Raw genomic sequence first — 16,356 nt, forward strand, 5'->3', positions numbered from 1 at the left:
TGGTGTGTGGAGGAGAGGAATAACGCCGTGTCATTGGACGAAAAAAAACAAGTATGACGTTGGGGAGGGGAAATGTATGCAACAGGAGAGGATTTGAGGGTGTAGCCATTTTCCATCAACATGCCCCCAGGCTGGGGGTACTTGCGCCTTGCGAGCTTCTTGCCTTTTACTTTATTGATGTCGATTTTTTTCTTAGTGTTTCTGCCTCCGTGCCTCACTTCTCTACATGGTACAGGTCTACAAGGCCGCTCACTCGGCGATGGTCTGAGGCTGCTGCTGGGGCGGCCGCTGCGCCTTCATGACCTCCTGGTAGAGCAGGTCCTTGAGCGTCTGCGGGTCGTACGACACCTGTGCGTAGTCGAACTGGGTGAGCTTCGTCGCTACATCGGCGTGGCACGGCATCTCCAGCTGCGGGTCGCGCCACTGGCTCACGTACGGGTGCTCCAGGGCCTCGGCCGCCGTGATTCGCTTGGCCGGGTCGAACTGCAGCAGCTTGTCCAGCAGGTCCAGTCCGTCCGGGTTGGCCTCCGGGAAGACCTGCGCCCAGTCCACCTTGGGCACCTTCTGGCTCTGGATCAGGAACTGCCGACCAGCGTAGCGACGTGCCACAGGGTTATCGCAGAAGCTGAAGGTCGTGGGCGTGCCCACGATGTCCACAATCACCTTGAGCTGGTCCACGTAGGACGTCCCCGGGAACATAATACGCCGGCCCAGAAGCTCGGCAAAGATGCACCCGATAGACCACATATCGATAGCCTTCGTGTACGCGTTGGCGAGTAGGAGCTCTGGCGCTCGGTACCATCGCGTGACCACGTACTCAGACAGTCCTTCAGCCAGGTCCCGGTCGTTCGCGTGCCGAGCCAGCCCGAAGTCGCAGATCTTGATCCGACAGTCCGAGTTCACGAGGATGTTGCTTGGCTTGATGTCACGGTGCAAGACGTCCGCTGAGTGCAGGTAGTGAATGCCGCACAGCATCTGGTACAAGAAGTACTGCACTTGGTCGTCGCTCAAACTCTCCTTCGAGTGGATAATGCGGCACAGGTCTGTCTCCATGAGCGGCTGGATGATGTATAGATCTTCGAAGTGCTCGTAATCCAATGGCCGCTGCAGTTCGTGCAAGCCCATGAGGCACGGATGTGTGCCGATTTCACTCATGAGCTTGATCTCGCGTAAAGCCAACAGAGCCACCTTCGGATGCCGCAGGAACTGGCCCAGCTTCTTGATCGCGAACGTGCCGCCGTGAACAAAATCGCTCGCTGCGATCACCTCACCGTACGTACCCTTTCCTACGATCTTCACCATTCGGTACTTCTCAGCCAACTGATACCGTACGCCGTTGATGACAAACTGATGCATGACGTCCTCCCCAGGTGGAGAAAACTGCTTGGTGAACGCGCGGAAACTGTTCCGCGTCGACGAGCTTTCGAACGACGCCATCGACGCGAAGGAAGGAGGACCCATACTGCCATCATCTGACCCAATGCTGTCCCGATAGCTGTCCCGGAAGCTTGACGTCGACGACCGCTGCGATACCGACCGATGGGACATGGCGGAGATCGTGATGCCCAGCAGCAATTTACCGAAGAAGCTCTGGTGGTCGTTGGACAGCACGTAGGAGTGCATCTCGCCTACTCTCGACGCATTGCTGTTGGTTTTCCGACGGCTGCGTCGACCCATCAACCGACTGGAAATTGTCCCGCCCGTGGTGGCGAAACTGCTAACACCACTGCTGCCGTTCAAGAAGCTTGCAAGATTCACGTGCGTGCGCGCCACGACCTCGTGGTTCGAGTTGCGGCAGCATTCAATGAGAAGCACCGTGTTGTCATCGCGCGATAGCCGATCAAACTGCAGATACAGCTCCTGCTGGTAGTTGTAGGACCAAGACGCCAGCTCGCTTCCAGATGAATCGCCGGGGATCTCCACAGGGGCGGCAGCTCGAGACTGCGCCTCCGTGTGCCACACGCCTTCAAATTCGTTGGTATCCAGCGAACAGCGTACGAAGAACTCGTCGCCTTGCAACTCGTGCGACCGAACGTCCGTAATTTGGTGCAGATTAATCGAAACCACATAACCACCAACCACCGACTCACGGATACGCTCAGCCAGCGACGGTAGCGTGAGATTCGTCGTGCAGCCAGGGGCTTTGAACACCACGCTGGAGGCCACGACGTCGCCGAAAATCTCCCAGCGGCTAACGCGCCCGTTATCATTCGGCTTGAAGTGCAGTTTGTGCGTCCACTGCTGCATAAACGTAGTTTGGTTGTACCGCACCTGCATGGTTTCCCTCCCAGAGATGACGACCACCCTGTTGCGGTTCCGGGGGGGACGAGACTCGAAATCCGGGGCCTCGTCGTGCTCCTCGTCCTCCTCCATCTGGATGCTCTCGACAATGAACTGCTCCATCTGCACTGACTGGGACAACCTGGAAAAGTACTCGAGCACACCTGCGTATCCACGATACTTGCCTTCAAACGGCACCATGGGCAGGTAGTTGCTACGGAGGATCACGTCTGACTTCAGCAGCGAGAAGAAGCGGAGCAGCGCGTGGTCCATCGGCGCGACCACGTTCGTCTTGGCCATGGGTTGGTTGGGCGTGACCGGCATGTAGGACGCGGTGGGCTTCTTGCCGCTCGGCAGCGCCAGTGTGAGACTCGATCTGTCCGTGTCCTCGGACGATCCGACGCCCGGAGTACCCGGTCCGGTTGCGGACGGCGAGGGAGGCACATCCATCCTCACTCCCCCTTCATCGGCCGACACGCGCGCACACAGAGCCGCGTAGAAGTACTCGTAGCCCGTGTAAAAGTCCACCACGTTGGTCCGAAGGCGCTGCACGGCCGGCCGCATGTGCCCCGCGAGGTCATAGTCCGCGATGGCGTTGGCCACGAACTGCAGCCACACGTGCTTGCTGGCCTCCGAGTTGGTGCGGAAGTGCAGCTGGTGGCCCTTGTGCGTGGCCATGGTGAACCTGAAGGAGGACTCGGAGTCTACGGTCGCTGCTGACGACGGGCTCGTAGCGGCCGCCGCCGCGTCGACCGCAACCTCCGGTTGCGAGCCAGCACCGGCGACGGGTGTGGAGGCGGCAGAGCCCGTCTGGCCGGAGCTGCCCCCGGCCGGGGTCTCCTCCACGTCCCACGCCTTGACGAGCGACACGCGCTCCGAGAAGCCGAACTTGCCCTTCTTGATCTTGGACTTGGCGTTCTGGCGGCGCGCGTCCTCCTCCGACAGGTAGCAGTACAGCGAGCGGCCGCGCAGCACGAAGTAGTACGTCTCCCAGTGCTTGAGCCAGTCGCTGCGCTTCTGCAGGTAGCCCTCCCAGTGGAAGCGCAGCGGCACGTCGTTCGGCACGGCGCGCGCACCAGGTGTGGGCGTGGCCAGGCTGCGCGCGTGGCTCGCGGAGGCCGGAGAGATGGACACCGACGACGCGGAGGACGCGCGCGACTTGGAGGTCGACAGGAGCAGCTCGCCCGCGGCTGCAGTCGACGCAGACCGCAGCGACATGCTCGGGATCTGTGTCATCACGAGCGCTCAATACTGTCTAGGGCGAAGGCAGTTGCTGAACCCACGCTGAATGGGCCAATCGGCGCGTGAGTTTCTTAAATAAACGATAAGACTGCAAGCACAAAAAATAAGAAACAGGTGACCCGGGGTTTATTCTACTGGTACAGTAGAGACGCCTGGGCAGGGCAAACACTTGTCACCACTATCACCAGACTGCGATCCCATGTGTTTTTCTCGTCTTGTAATCTGACGGAGCGTTACAGTATCACCAAGCTAACGCAAGCCATGTTGGTGGTTGTGCCGTGGTCTGCACATGACGATAGCACTCACACGGCACTGACCGAGAGGAATTTCCGTAAGTCAGTAAATACTACTGAGATTTTGTGTTGGGATTGGAAAATAGTATTCTGCACAACTGCTTCTGGATTACTATTTTCGAACATCAGTAGTTCTGGGATGTCATCAGTATTTCTAAACAAGTCATTATCAGTCGTGCTGTGTTGTCTAAACCACTACGAGATTACAATATTACAATATAGCAATAGTACGTGTATAAGTGCGTATATTTTTTTATTTTTCACTCTTAACGCCAGTCGCACTCGGAGTGAGCACTGCATCTACTCGTGAACATAAGTGCGTATATTGCAGCTTCGCAGTTGAAGCAGTGCTTCAGTTCACAGATTATTTACTATGTAATGGAGGCTGTACTGGGGCATAGTTATCCCGCAGTCCCAAATATTTCTATGGTTTTCTCATGGGTACAACTAATTAATAACTGCAAAAAAACATAGCCCTTGTAGTGGGATTTAGGATAGGCCAAACTGTTACACACATTTTCAATTCGTCGAATCGGTTATCGCCCAACACAAAGAGCAGTTGAAAATATGATGTCCTGTTGGGTCATTTGAATTATAATACGAAGTTCTAGAGTTGTGAGTATTGAATAGAGGCGGCATTGACAGAGGACTGCTCTCCGCTAGCCCCCCATTTGATTGCAGCATTCGCTGTAGACTCTGTAACACCGAAGCAGTTCTAGAAACAGGTTAGTGGCTATCAGAGGCATTCAGAGCTCATTCGAACATAGTAGGTATTACAGGTTCGAAATAGTCATAGGGCACGATAATTACTACTAAAAAGTACCGATGTCTTACAACTCTAAAACTATAGGCAGTAAAACGCGGGGTTCTAACGCACACACCAACAATAGGAGTTAACTGCACATGGCGGTATGGTAACTCGCTTAGCTAAAATGCTCGTCTAGTTACAATTGCGCGGCAGGTATGTATGAACGTCCACCGCCTGGTGTGCGATCCAGCATTTGATGTCTGTACCTTTTAAGGCAATATGTTGTACTGCGGGTTGTTATTCTGTCTACTACTCAGGGGAGAGTCCGAGTGCATTTTGATTAGCTCTATTTGCGGTAAAATGAGAACTCAGTCCAGAACACATACGAGTATCGAAATTCTCAACGAGAGCGATTACATAGTGTTTTTTTTTCATGTTCTAATAGATGCAGAATGTAAAAATAACATTACCACCGATACATGTCAAGATTGCAATATCCCCCCGCTAGGCCTTGCTTGGCGTGGTTCGTCAGGCACACGTGCTCGTACGAGCAGGTGCTAGTCAAACAGCTACACACTGTCGAGGTAGTGAAGGCCAGTCACGACTAGCGCCAACACGGAGGCCAAGAGCACGTGCTCAGCTTAATGTATAGTAGTGCAGTACTACATGTATTAATAATACTATAGCTGAATACTAACTCGTCGGAAAAGTACTGATCAGTAGTCTTCCTGGAACAAATCCAAATCTGCAAATCTCAGTAGTATTTACTGACTTATGGAAATTCCTCCACTGACCGATGTTTTTTTTGGGAACTGGCAGCAAAACGTGCCAAATCGCTTGTGTATACAGTGCAAATAGTTTGATCGAGTCGATATCTTCACTAGGCACATCGGTACTGAAGCGCTTTCAAAACTCTGTATTAATACTAGAAAGCGTTCTCTCAGTACAGCCCTGAAATCGCTGGTCATATTGAGAGCACGAACTCCTGGCCGCTGATATGAGAACTTGTCATATCAGCAGTCATCGTTGGACAACACTCGCCGCACCCTGACCGGGATCACCAAGGGTTCTTGCCCTCGTGCATCGCGAATGTGATGCCGAGAAGCAGTGAGCTGGCCTTGTCGACCAACCTCGGAGAAGTCACCGATCTCCAGATCCAGCAACCCGCAGAGCGAGTGAATATCACGAAAGTTTGGTCTAGCTGTGTCCGAGCAGCAACTGTCAAGTAACAGTCGGGCGGCGCCGGTCTCCGATGCAGCTTACAGCCTCTATGGACGACTTCTGCGCCGAGCTCCGGGAAGAACTTCTGTTTGCCCTCGTCTATTGCTATTCTGCTACAGGGCGCATGACCCACCGCGAACTGTGCAGACCGAGGAGACCGTGACTATGATCATCTCGAGTGCCCCACACACGAACGGACGGCAGCTCAACGCTGCGTGGTGATGCAAATCTGAAGTTGAAGTGTCCAAATTGGACCAAATTGACCGTCAAAATAACGTTAAGATATATTGTGGCTTTCATCCGTTTTGGCAAATCGGGTGGTCCAAGATCCGATATATCGGGCCCGATTTGCTGGAGGGCTCCGATTTAGCAGGAGGGGCTGAGGGAAGCAAACTATATCTGGACCGATTTGCGTCTGGGGTCTGCGAGTTGCGATTCGCAACTTGCGAAGCAGGGGCCAGAAATGCCGCTTTTCGCCGGCAAAAGGGACCGCCGCGAAAACATGTCTGGGACCCTCTCAGATCAGCGTGGCACGGAGTTGTAGCGGCCGTAGATGTTCACACAGGTGATTTAGATGGCCATAGTGCTACGAAGTGGCTATATACAGTGTACTATTGTCCCCAATGTCTTGCAGTTCTAATGCGTCATGAGATGTGGAGAGGTATGTCCAACTTGGAATGCCTCCCCTTTGAGTCTTATGCTACTGGACGCCTACCAGATATACATTAACGGGCTGTCATACCTGCAGCAGATATGACAGGGCTTAAAAAGATATATGTTGACATAGCGCTCAAAATCTCCACCGCAATTGTCGTACATGCGTCACTTGTGTCCGCTTGATATCGCCCTGAATCAGGCGGCTTGATAGACGCTTGCTGGGCTTTAAGAAAGTACCCGTCATTTCGTTCCGGACACCGCCGACGCTGCATCCCTTCTAAATTTCACCAGTTTCGAATTTGGCGCGCGTCGGACACAAGCGCCGGAGCGATGGCCGCAGAGGATGTCGATGCGATGCTGGTGCTGGCTAGCGCCTTCGTCGAGCAGGAGGAGACGCTGCACGAGGTGCGCAGGGAGGTGTACGACAAGCTCGTGGAAGAGAAGTGGAGGATCGCCATGCGGACCAGGCACTACCTGACCACCCAGTGCCTGGACACGCCCTGCGACTCCGCGTGGATGATGTTGTACACGCGCGGAAGCGACATCAACTTCCTAAACGCGACGAGCTTTACCAGGTGCGACCCTACTTACTATCTGAAGTTGCTGCGCTATATCTAATTCATGCATGCTTTCAGGTCGGCTTTCCACCAACTACTGCGGCGCTTCAGCCGCTTTTACTATATCCCACGCAGCACGGCACGCGGGCGGCCCCCGAAGCTCCGACACTACCACCAGATCCTGGGCCTGGTGCTGTGCTTCTACGTCGGGTCGATGGAGCAGAGCTCCCTGTGTATGATGTTTGGGGCTCCGCCGAGCACCATATCGAGGACGCTACGCCGCGCCGAGGAAGCGCTGTCGCTGGCGCTAAAAGGCTACGCTCCTGCCAGAATCTCTTGGCCCTCGCCTGCTCGCCAAGCCGAACTCGCAAAGCTTGTGGAAGCCCGCGAGCCGCTTCTCAAACACACATTCGGCTTCATTGATGGGAAGAACTTAAGGGTGAGTTGTAGTTTGCAAAATGTTACTTGCTATGATAGAATGTTAACATCAATGATATTGTAGGTTCAGCAGCCGTCGAATGCGGACTTGCAGAACGCCATGTATAACGGGTGGTTGCACACCGTTTTCGTGACTGGCACAATCTGCTTCGCAGTCGACGGCTGCATCATTTGGTGTAAGCACAATTGCCCCGGGTCGTGGAACGACTCCGACACCTCCTTGGGCTTCCGTTCCAAGTTGCTCGACCCTACCCTCTGCCCGGACACACGTATGGACGTGGTGTCGGACTCGGCCTTCCCGTGTTCGACCAGCATGGTCGGTCGCATCCTGACTCCTCTCAAAGATGGCGATCTCGAGAGGATTCTCCCGTCGCTGAGAAGCTCCGCGCGGACGCTTCATAACGCCATCACGTCCGTGAGGCAGGCAGCGGAGTGGGGCATGGGGAGCATGCAAAAGGTGTACAGCCGCCTGAACCTCCCCCTGCCGTATGACCCCGAGCTTCGTGGGCACCGGATCAACAACATCTTCAGAATGGCTAACTATCGCGTCCGCACGGTCGGCATCTCGCAGATACGCACGACGTTTTCAGGCGAGATGGAGCTATCCAGCGAGTAGGGTGTCGAACTAGCCGTGCTTGTACTGCATGCAACAATACATTTTTCTTTGCCGTTGAATTGAGCTGCTTCATTATCTCGATGTTGCTGGCAGCAGCGTGCTGCAAACGTTTGCGACGGAGAGCCGAACTCGATGCTCGTGCGTCTTGCACTTGACTTCACAGAGATATGTACGCAGCACGAGAAGTACATGTGATGATGAAGGCGCTAGAAGATCACGTAACCCATGACGGACACGCTAGCGGATCATGAACAACATGTTTGATTTGAGGCATAGTGGTAAGTGACAAGTATATAGTAACTAGAACGTGAATGATAGCCTCACTTCGAAGAGCATGCGCGCCTTCCGCTCACGCCTTCTTAGTCAGTGCGCCGATCAATATGAGCAGCTCTTGAGTGCGGGCGCGCGCATCTTCGCGCTCACGGCGCGCACGGTCCTCTCTCTCCAGCTTCTCCTCACGGCGGCGCGCCTCAGCTTCAGCCTTGGCTTCCAGAAGGCGGGCCTCGTTGGCCGCCTTTTCGTCGCGGTGGCGCTGATCTTCCTCGGCGCGACGGGCGTCAGCCTTCCGCTCGATCTCTTCGCGGAGCAGCAGAATCGTCTCGAGGATGCCTCCTCGCATGTTGCTGGCGTTGTTTTCAAGGCCATCCAGCTTTGTCTTGAGAGCTGTTGTTGCCTTCATGGCACGGGTGTGCTTAGCTTTGGCGTAGCTAGCTTCCGCTGTGTCTTTGTCTTCTTCATGAGCACGCTTGGCGCCCACCGCGTCGCGAAAGCCGGCCAAGTCCACGCCTCCGAGACGGTTCGACGTCTTGTGGAGCTTGGGGTACTTGGCCGCTTCGGCGGCATCGTGGTTGGTGGCAGCGGCGGCACCTTGAGTCGATGGCTATCACTACTGGGGGCAGTAACAGCCGCCTTACGTGGTGGCGGCAGCCCTCCCGAGCCAGCACGACGTGTACTTGGCGCTGCTCGGACAGGAGCAGGACGCGGCGTGCGTGCAAGCTCGTCCAGATCATCGGTGGTCAGCGGCGACGAGAGCAAGTCTTGGAACGCGCCTCGGCTCGATGAGCGGCTGGAAGCCGTCGACTCGTCCTCGGCCGACTCGTCGGAGCCCGGCGACTCGCCGCAGTCGGACCTGCCCACAGTGGCGGCAGTGGGCACTCCCAAACCTTCGCCCTCGCCGTCGCCGCACTCGTAGAAGCTGTCGTCCGGGTCGACTTCAAAGCAGAAGTCGGGCTGGTCGTTGTCGGCCTCGTCGTCCATCTCCACGACGTTGGCCTTGTCGTCGATGGCACGCTTGACCTCCTTGGCTTTCTTGATGAGCGGGGGGGGGGGGGTCTCCTGCACGCCGGTCGGCTTCCGGGTGCTGTGAAGCACCTTGAACTTACGCCGTAAGCTCTCGAAGTCTCGCTCGGGCGAGCCTCGAGGCCTGTTGGCGTTGTACGTCATAGCGAGGCGTTCCCACTCGTCCCTGCCGAGCGGCAGCATCTTCTTGACGAGCGTGAGGAGGCGGTCGACATCGGCCGTCGAGTAGTTGGTGGTTCCAGAGTGCTTGGGCATCTACACACACAGACGAATCAATAAAAAGTCAGACACGCTGCTCATTGCCACGTTGGACCGTGTTGGCGCGGCGTACCGGGAGTGGTGGGCGGAGGCGAGGCGGCGGAGACGCGCTTGGGAGGGGAGAACTGGTAAAACCAGAAGTGAGAGACGACGACAGCTTCGCCGCGGCGGCAGCTTGCCAGGGCGATGCCTTCGCCGCCACCAGTTCGCATCGATCTTGAAAGGATGCTAGTAGCTCACAACTTCAACGCTGGCGCGCGAAATCTGCGCGCGCAATTAGCAAGTCAGTGTACGTGAAAACTTCGAACGAAGATGAGTCCATCAACCCGTCGTTTGGCGCGAACCTTGGCGCCAGTTTTTCATGCTTCCCTGCTTGTTGCTAGCCTGCAGCTACTTTGCACTCACGGCAACCACCATCAACAACCGCACAGCAATAGGTTATCTCAATGCAATTCATTTGTTCACAACACGCTTACCTACATAACTACACCTCCTCCACTTCGCTCCCTCCCCCTTCTCGCTGGTCTCTCTCTCTTCACCTTGCTTGCTCTCTCGTCCTGCTCACTCTTTGGCCCTCTCACGGGTCTTGGTCGTCTTGAATGTTGCGGTGGCGACAGCCATCTAGCCCACAGTGGCAAACAAACCACAAGTCGTCGCCATAGTCGACTGTCACCTCCTCGCCGCGGTGGATGTCTTGCGTCGACGCCACGACCACGGTGGTACGGCGGCCGTTGGCCACTTCCACGAACTTCGCCACCGGTTGGCACGAGTGGTTTACGAAGCGCATCAGCCCTCCCATGTTCTCGGCGTTGATCGCCACGCAGACTGGGAACGTCGGTCGCTCTGGCCGCTGCCTCATCACCAAGCGGTAGCCGCTATTGCGCGGTCGGGTCGTGCGCGAAACACTCAAGTGCTCCATCTCGCCGAGGTATTGCCCCAGCACTTCGCCCGCTTCGATGTCCTCGCCAGCGACCACGCCCAACGACCATGTGCGCACGTTCCTCCCTAGATACACCTTGCTCGACTCGGCCAGCGCGTTGCCACAGAGCCCCCCCCCCCCCGTACGGGCAGCAGTTGATATTGCAGTAGAGATGCATTAGCGAATTGCGGCAGGAGTCCACACGGCACGGCAATGGGCAGTCGCACCACCCAAAGTGAGGCACCGACGGAAATACCGTCGCGAGCGGGTTGAACTGCTCGCGAAGCTGAATCACGCGGTGCGGCCAGTGCGCTGGAATGAACCGATCCCGTGACCGCGGCCCCCGTAGTTGCGTCCGAGGCGATCCGTCCGCAGTGACTCGCATCGCCCCGCGTGGGTTGATGACGGGTCGGGCATCGCGCTGAGGCACCGACTGCCGGCGAGCGTAAGGCGCGGCAGCTTCACGACGCGCACGACGGCCCTCGTGGCGAGGCTGAAGCGCCGCTAGGGATCTCGGCGGCGTCTCCAGGAGCACCGGCGACGACGTGGTGGGGCTGGCGTACGGGCGGCTGGACACCGGTTCTCTCTGGCGGTAGCCACGGAGGCGTTGCTGTGCCCGTAGCGCTGGCGGACTCGCTGGCGTCTTCGATGCGGCGCTTGCTGTCGCGGTCGTACTGGTGGCTGGGCTGGATGTTCGGCGGCGTGTTCTCTTCGTCCTCGCTGGACGTGTCATTGATGCACCGACGCCGCCAGTGAACGGCGGAGTGGGTTAAGCGCACCATTGTCCCTGCAATCAAACACGAGGTGAGTCCTCTCATAGAGAAGTGCATACAAAGCCATCAACCACGCTCACCTTTCGAAGTGTTGGCTGCTGTCGACTTCGCGCCGCCGGCGGCAAATTCGCAGCTTAGCGTCTTTTCGATTTGGCGGAAGATATATGATCATCGATATGCCCGTAGAGTGAAGGATGCATATGTTAGAATGATGGTCAGCATAAAGTATACTAACAACAAGACAAAACTTTATGATGGCTACACGGCATATATCTAGGGGTAGGGCAGTTTATCGAGACGATATCTGCGTCCCGCGAGATCTATGCGCGTATATGACGCTGCATATCAGCTGTAAGTATGACAGCCCCTTAATGTATATCTGGTAGGCGTGCACTAACTCAGGTCAGATATAGCTAAATTGGACTAACCGATCATGTGGGAGCTCCATTTTATATAAATCGGACTCCGAGATAACACGTCAAATCAGGCGGCAAAATAGTTGAATACCACAATAATATATAAGCTCAAAATGGACCAGAGACCAAACTGGACTAAAATCTATACTCTCTTCTTTTTACAGCAAATTCCTCAGAAAGTCTTCTTTCATCTTGACGCGATGAGCCGCAAGCGCGAGTGCGAGTGGAGCGAGACCCCGCGGCTACCTGCGTACGAGAGCGACACATCCACATCCACGGATGCGCCTGACAGCAGCTCGGAGGGAGGAGAGGCCATCGAGAACGACATGAAGCGGCTGCGCGTCGCCTACAACTACGACGGTACAATACCTCCTTGCTGCACTTGATAGAGGCCCCGAGTTGAACCTAGCATTTGTATTGTAACTATCTATTTGCAGGTGCTCACGGCGTGCGATGGGCGGGTGAGGCCACCGCCATGGACACGGAAATGGAGGTGCCGCGAGCCCGAGCGGTGCGCAACGACTACGCGGAAGCCAACGCAATGCTACGCGAATTCCACTACCTGCGGCAACTGCGCAAGTTCCAAGCGGAGCGCGGCCGCGCGCGTGCCAGCTACTTGGAGCGGCATGAGGAGGACGTCACGATGGCACAGGAACCGCGGGTATAGGCCTCTATGTTGATAAGAATCCACCTTATTATTTTAAAAACTCGTTAAAATGAAGAGCTGCAAGTTGCAGCTCCTCGCAGCCTGCAACAGTCGTCCAAGTGACGATACCTTTTGCTCAGCAATGGTGATCGAATGGTGAGTCACAGTGACGGGCTCTATCAGCTCACGATGCCCCAGACTTGCACGACTGTAGCAACGACTGCAAAGCAAAGGCTGTAGTTCGAATGGAATATATTGGTTGTGCGTGCGGCACTAACTGTCGACACGAAGTTTCCCTCCCTGTCTAGAGATCTACAGCAGATCGATAACTACTTACGCTATGGAACACGAAGCTACAGTGCTTGCGTTAAACAGCACAGCGAACCCGGTCTGCCTGCCTGCTTAGGGTAGCTCCGACGTCGGCAGGTTGGCGGCGAACTCGCGCTCCTTCTCGAACAGAGCCGACGACAGGTAACGCTCACCGAAGCTGGGCAGGATAGTCACGATGAGCTTGTCCTTGTTCTCCGGGCGCTTGGCCAGCTCCAGACTGGCTACGACCGCGGCGCCCGACGACGGGCCGACAAGGATGCCCTCCTCGAGAGCCAGGCGCTTGGCCATGGCGAAGGCGTCCGGGCTGCTGGCCGTGATGACCTCGTCGATCAGGTCGCGCTCGAGCACGCGCGGCACGAAGCCGGCGCCGATGCCCTGGATCTTGTGGGGCGCGGGGTTGCCGCCCGACAGCACGGGGCTCTCCTCGGGCTCCACAGCGATGATCTTGACACTGGGCTTCTTGGGCTTCAGGTAACTGGCCGTGCCCGTGAGGGTGCCGCCCGTGCCCACGCCGGCCACGAAGAAGTCCACCTGTCCGTCCGTGTCGCGCCAGACCTCGGGGCCCGTGGTCTCGAAGTGGATCTTGGGGTTGGCCGGGTTGTCGAACTGGCCCAGGGTCAGAGCCTTGCCGGCCTCCTTCTTGACCATGTCCTCAGCCTTGGCCACAGCGCCAGTCATGCCCTTGGCGCCGGGCGTCAGCACGACGTTGCAGCCGAAAGACTTGAGCAGGATACGGCGCTCCATCGACATGGTGTCGGGCATCACCAGCGTCAGCTTGTAGCCGCGCACGGCCGACGCGAAGGCCAGACCGATACCGGTGTTGCCACTGGTGGGCTCGATGATGTGCGTGTCCTTGGTGAGACGGCCGCTCTTCTCGGCGTCCAGGATCATGCTCAGACCGATGCGGTCCTTCACCGAGGCGCAGGGCTCCATGAACTCGCACTTGACGGCGATCTTGGCGTGGCAGCCCTCGGTCACGCGGTTCAGGTACACGAGCGGCGTGTTGCCGATGAGCTCCGTCATGTCCTTGGCGATGTGGAGCGAGCGCGCGTTGCGCAGCATGGCGCGGCGGCCGGCGATCAGCGAGCGGGCGAGCATTGCGGTGGGGAAGGAAGGAGGGCGGAGGTGTGTCCGGAACGCCGCGGGTTCAAGAATGATGAGGCAGGTGATGGATCGCCCAAACGTACGTACGCCACACATGCCACGAAGGACTCACAGAGGAAATGTATTGGTCTGATCGGACCAATGGGAGAGCGGCGCACTTCAACTTTTGTGAATTTTAGGTAAGGCGGCGCGCGATTGGTGAATATTGACGTCGAGGCTAGGGGTGCATCGCAATCTACTGAGACCGAGTGAAAGTGAAGAGACTGGCCGTTCCAGGCCAAAACTGCTTCGGCGGCAGGGACACGCTGTCCACCGAGACGCCTTCAACATGGTCCACAGAGCATGTCTGTCCGTCGACTGCGAGGTCTTTCGGCTGGCAGCGCTGTCTTTACAAGACTTTTTTGCGTCGCTTGGATCCGAACTTCACAGCCAATCAAACGCGCGGATCCAAGCAACTTCAACTTGTGATTTGCAACGGTTTTATTCGTCTCCTTGGTCTCAACTTTCTCGTCTCATGCAGCGCAGAGAACGATCGCTCTTCACATGTCAATGGGGGGGGGGGTCTCATTGCGTTGCTGGCGCATGTAGTGGCAACTTGCTGGTTCTACCTGTTACAAGTTGCAACAAGCCACAATCCAGACAGATAGTCCATTCGGGTCGAATCTTCCCTTCGGCCTGGCAATGTCGATCCCGTCGGACGCACGCCACGCCCGAAGAGGTCGCGCTCTACTCTACTAGTCGAGAGCGATAAGATGAGAGACGCAAGCCCACGTGTATTTAGGAAAAATACCGACACTAGTGTGCTCTACTCCTCTAGATCTGTCACTACTTACAATATCACAAAACATGGAGGAACCGAGGGAATCATCACCTCGGCACCTGCATGCTTGAAGTCTCCGCGGTTATACGACTTAGGCCGCGAGCTCCGACGTCTGCAGGTTGGCAGCGTACTCACGCTCCTTCTCGAACAGTGCCGACGACAGGTAACGCTCGCCGAAGCTGGGCAGGATAGCCACAATCAGCTTGCCGGCGTTCTCGGGGCGCTGGGCAACCTTGATGCTAGCAGCCACGGCGGCACCCGACGAGGGGCCAACCAGGATGCCCTCCTCGAGAGCAAGGCGCTTGGACATAGCAAATGCCTCAGCACTGTTGGCAGTCACGACTTCGTCGATCAGGTCGGTCTCAAGGACCTTGGGCACGAAGCCAGCGCCAATGCCCTGGATCTTGTGCGGGCCCGACTTGCCACCAGACAGCACGGGGCTCTCCTCGGGCTCCACGGCGATGACCTTCAGGGTGTCCTTCTTCGGCTTGAGGTAGCGGCTGGTGCCCGTCAGGGTACCGCCAGTGCCGACGCCAGCAATGAAGATGTCGACTTCGCCGTCGGTGTCACGCCAGATCTCCGGGCCGGTGGTCTCGAAGTGGATCTGCGGGTTGGCCGGGTTGTCGAACTGGCCGAGCGACAGGGCCTTGCCCGGCTCCTTGGCCACGAGCTCGTTGGCCTTGGCCACGGCACCCGTCATGCCCTTAGCACCAGGGGTCAGGACCACATCGCAGCCGAAGGACTTGAGCAGGATACGGCGCTCCATCGACATGGTGTCGGGCATCACCAGCGTCAGCTTGTAGCCGCGCACGGCCGACGCGAAGGCCAGACCGATGCCGGTGTTGCCACTGGTGGGCTCGATGATGTGCGTGTCCTTGGTGAGACGGCCGCTCTTCTCGGCGTCCAGGATCATGCTCAGACCGATGCGGTCCTTCACCGAGGCGCAGGGCTCCATGAACTCGCACTTGACGGCGATCTTGGCGTGGCAGCCCTCGGTCACGCGGTTCAGGTAGACCAGCGGTGTGTTGCCGATGAGGGCGGTCATGTCCTTGGCGATGTTGGGGGCCATCTTGAGCGGATGAAGGGGGCGGGGCGGGTGTTGGGCACGGCGCGGATTGGAGAGTGAGAGCTCGGTGAGCTTTTGCGCAGCTGGGTGCAAGTGTGACGTAGGATGGCCCGGTTTTGTTGAGATATCCACGAAGTGATACCAAGCACCGACATTGGTCGATATTATTGGCGAATCCCGGCGCCTCCAAAGTTGAAGTGGTCCGCTGCGCGCTGCTGATTGGCTGCAGGCCGAAGGTATGCGCTGGTCGACCATCACCGCAGATTTGCATCGCGTTTGACCAGCAATCGCGCCCTCAAGCTGCACCGCTCCAGCCTGGGCGGAGCTACAAGCTAGTAAGGCACTGCACACCGCTCCAGCCTGGGGAAGCTACAAGTTTGCAAGACACTGCACACAGCTCCAGCCTGGGGGCAGGTTGGACGTGGGCAGGCTGACCGCCGTTCGCGGAAACTGGACAGCATGGCATGCCGACAACAGCTCGACAACCAGCCGCGTTGACCGTAGTGAGCGAGTTCCCTTCGGAGCGTTGGCAATGATGCCTGGCCGGAAAATCTTCGGTACGAAACCAGGGCCAATAGGGGGGCTCCGCTGGATAGTACAGCGCTCTCTTCGGGTTCCACGGCCTCGACTTCGAACAGTGGCTCGCGCCCGCCCGCGATGGCCCCTCGTCGTG

The 16,356-nt window shown here is 57.1% G+C and overlaps 6 protein-coding genes across 6 annotated transcripts; 2 read left to right on the plus strand and 4 right to left on the minus strand.

Annotated features, from left to right (window-relative positions):
- Positions 1–249: 249 nt before the first annotated feature.
- Positions 250–3,498, minus strand: PHYSODRAFT_561742 (hypothetical protein; the record flags this gene model as incomplete). The annotated part of the gene is made up of 1 exon (XM_009531952.1): positions 250–3,498. One exon carries the CDS (start codon positions 3,496–3,498, stop codon positions 250–252), a length of 3,249 nt encoding a protein of 1,082 aa, XP_009530247.1.
- Positions 3,499–6,771: 3,273 nt separating this feature from the next.
- Positions 6,772–8,052, plus strand: PHYSODRAFT_334673 (hypothetical protein; the record flags this gene model as incomplete). The annotated part of the gene is made up of 3 exons (XM_009531953.1): positions 6,772–7,016; positions 7,077–7,437; positions 7,501–8,052. The coding sequence occupies 3 exons, from the start codon at positions 6,772–6,774 to the stop codon at positions 8,050–8,052; spliced, it is 1,158 nt and encodes a 385-aa protein (XP_009530248.1).
- Positions 8,053–9,276: 1,224 nt separating this feature from the next.
- PHYSODRAFT_511197 (hypothetical protein) lies at positions 9,277–9,606 on the minus strand (the record flags this gene model as incomplete). The annotated part of the gene is made up of 1 exon (XM_009531954.1): positions 9,277–9,606. A coding segment is annotated over one exon (330 nt), but the record flags the coding sequence as incomplete, so codon positions are not given.
- A 2,311-nt stretch (positions 9,607–11,917) lies between these two features.
- Positions 11,918–12,384, plus strand: PHYSODRAFT_257271 (hypothetical protein; the record flags this gene model as incomplete). Its single annotated transcript, XM_009531955.1, has 2 exons — positions 11,918–12,077; positions 12,155–12,384. 2 exons carry the CDS (start codon positions 11,918–11,920, stop codon positions 12,382–12,384), a joined length of 390 nt encoding a protein of 129 aa, XP_009530250.1.
- A 216-nt stretch (positions 12,385–12,600) lies between these two features.
- On the minus strand, positions 12,601–13,827 carry PHYSODRAFT_354912 (hypothetical protein). Its single transcript, XM_009531956.1, has one exon. It carries the CDS (start codon positions 13,789–13,791, stop codon positions 12,766–12,768), a length of 1,026 nt encoding a protein of 341 aa, XP_009530251.1. The 5' UTR covers positions 13,792–13,827; the 3' UTR covers positions 12,601–12,765.
- A 724-nt stretch (positions 13,828–14,551) lies between these two features.
- PHYSODRAFT_354913 (hypothetical protein) lies at positions 14,552–15,726 on the minus strand. Its single transcript, XM_009531957.1, has one exon. It carries the CDS (start codon positions 15,684–15,686, stop codon positions 14,709–14,711), a length of 978 nt encoding a protein of 325 aa, XP_009530252.1. The 5' UTR covers positions 15,687–15,726; the 3' UTR covers positions 14,552–14,708.
- Positions 15,727–16,356: the final 630 nt, after the last annotated feature.

The sequence above is a fragment of the Phytophthora sojae genome (genome assembly GCF_000149755.1).
Source record: "Phytophthora sojae unplaced genomic scaffold PHYSOscaffold_6, whole genome shotgun sequence".
Classification (NCBI taxonomy): Eukaryota; Oomycota; class Peronosporomycetes; order Peronosporales; family Peronosporaceae; genus Phytophthora; species Phytophthora sojae.

Excerpts from the sequence above, each read along its gene's own strand:
- PHYSODRAFT_354912 (XM_009531956.1), bottom strand. The coding sequence starts at position 13,791 with ATGCTCGCCCGCTCGCTGATCGCCGGCCGCCGCGCCATGCTGCGCAAC.
- PHYSODRAFT_354913 (XM_009531957.1), bottom strand. The coding sequence starts at position 15,686 with ATGGCCCCCAACATCGCCAAGGACATGACCGCCCTCATCGGCAACACA.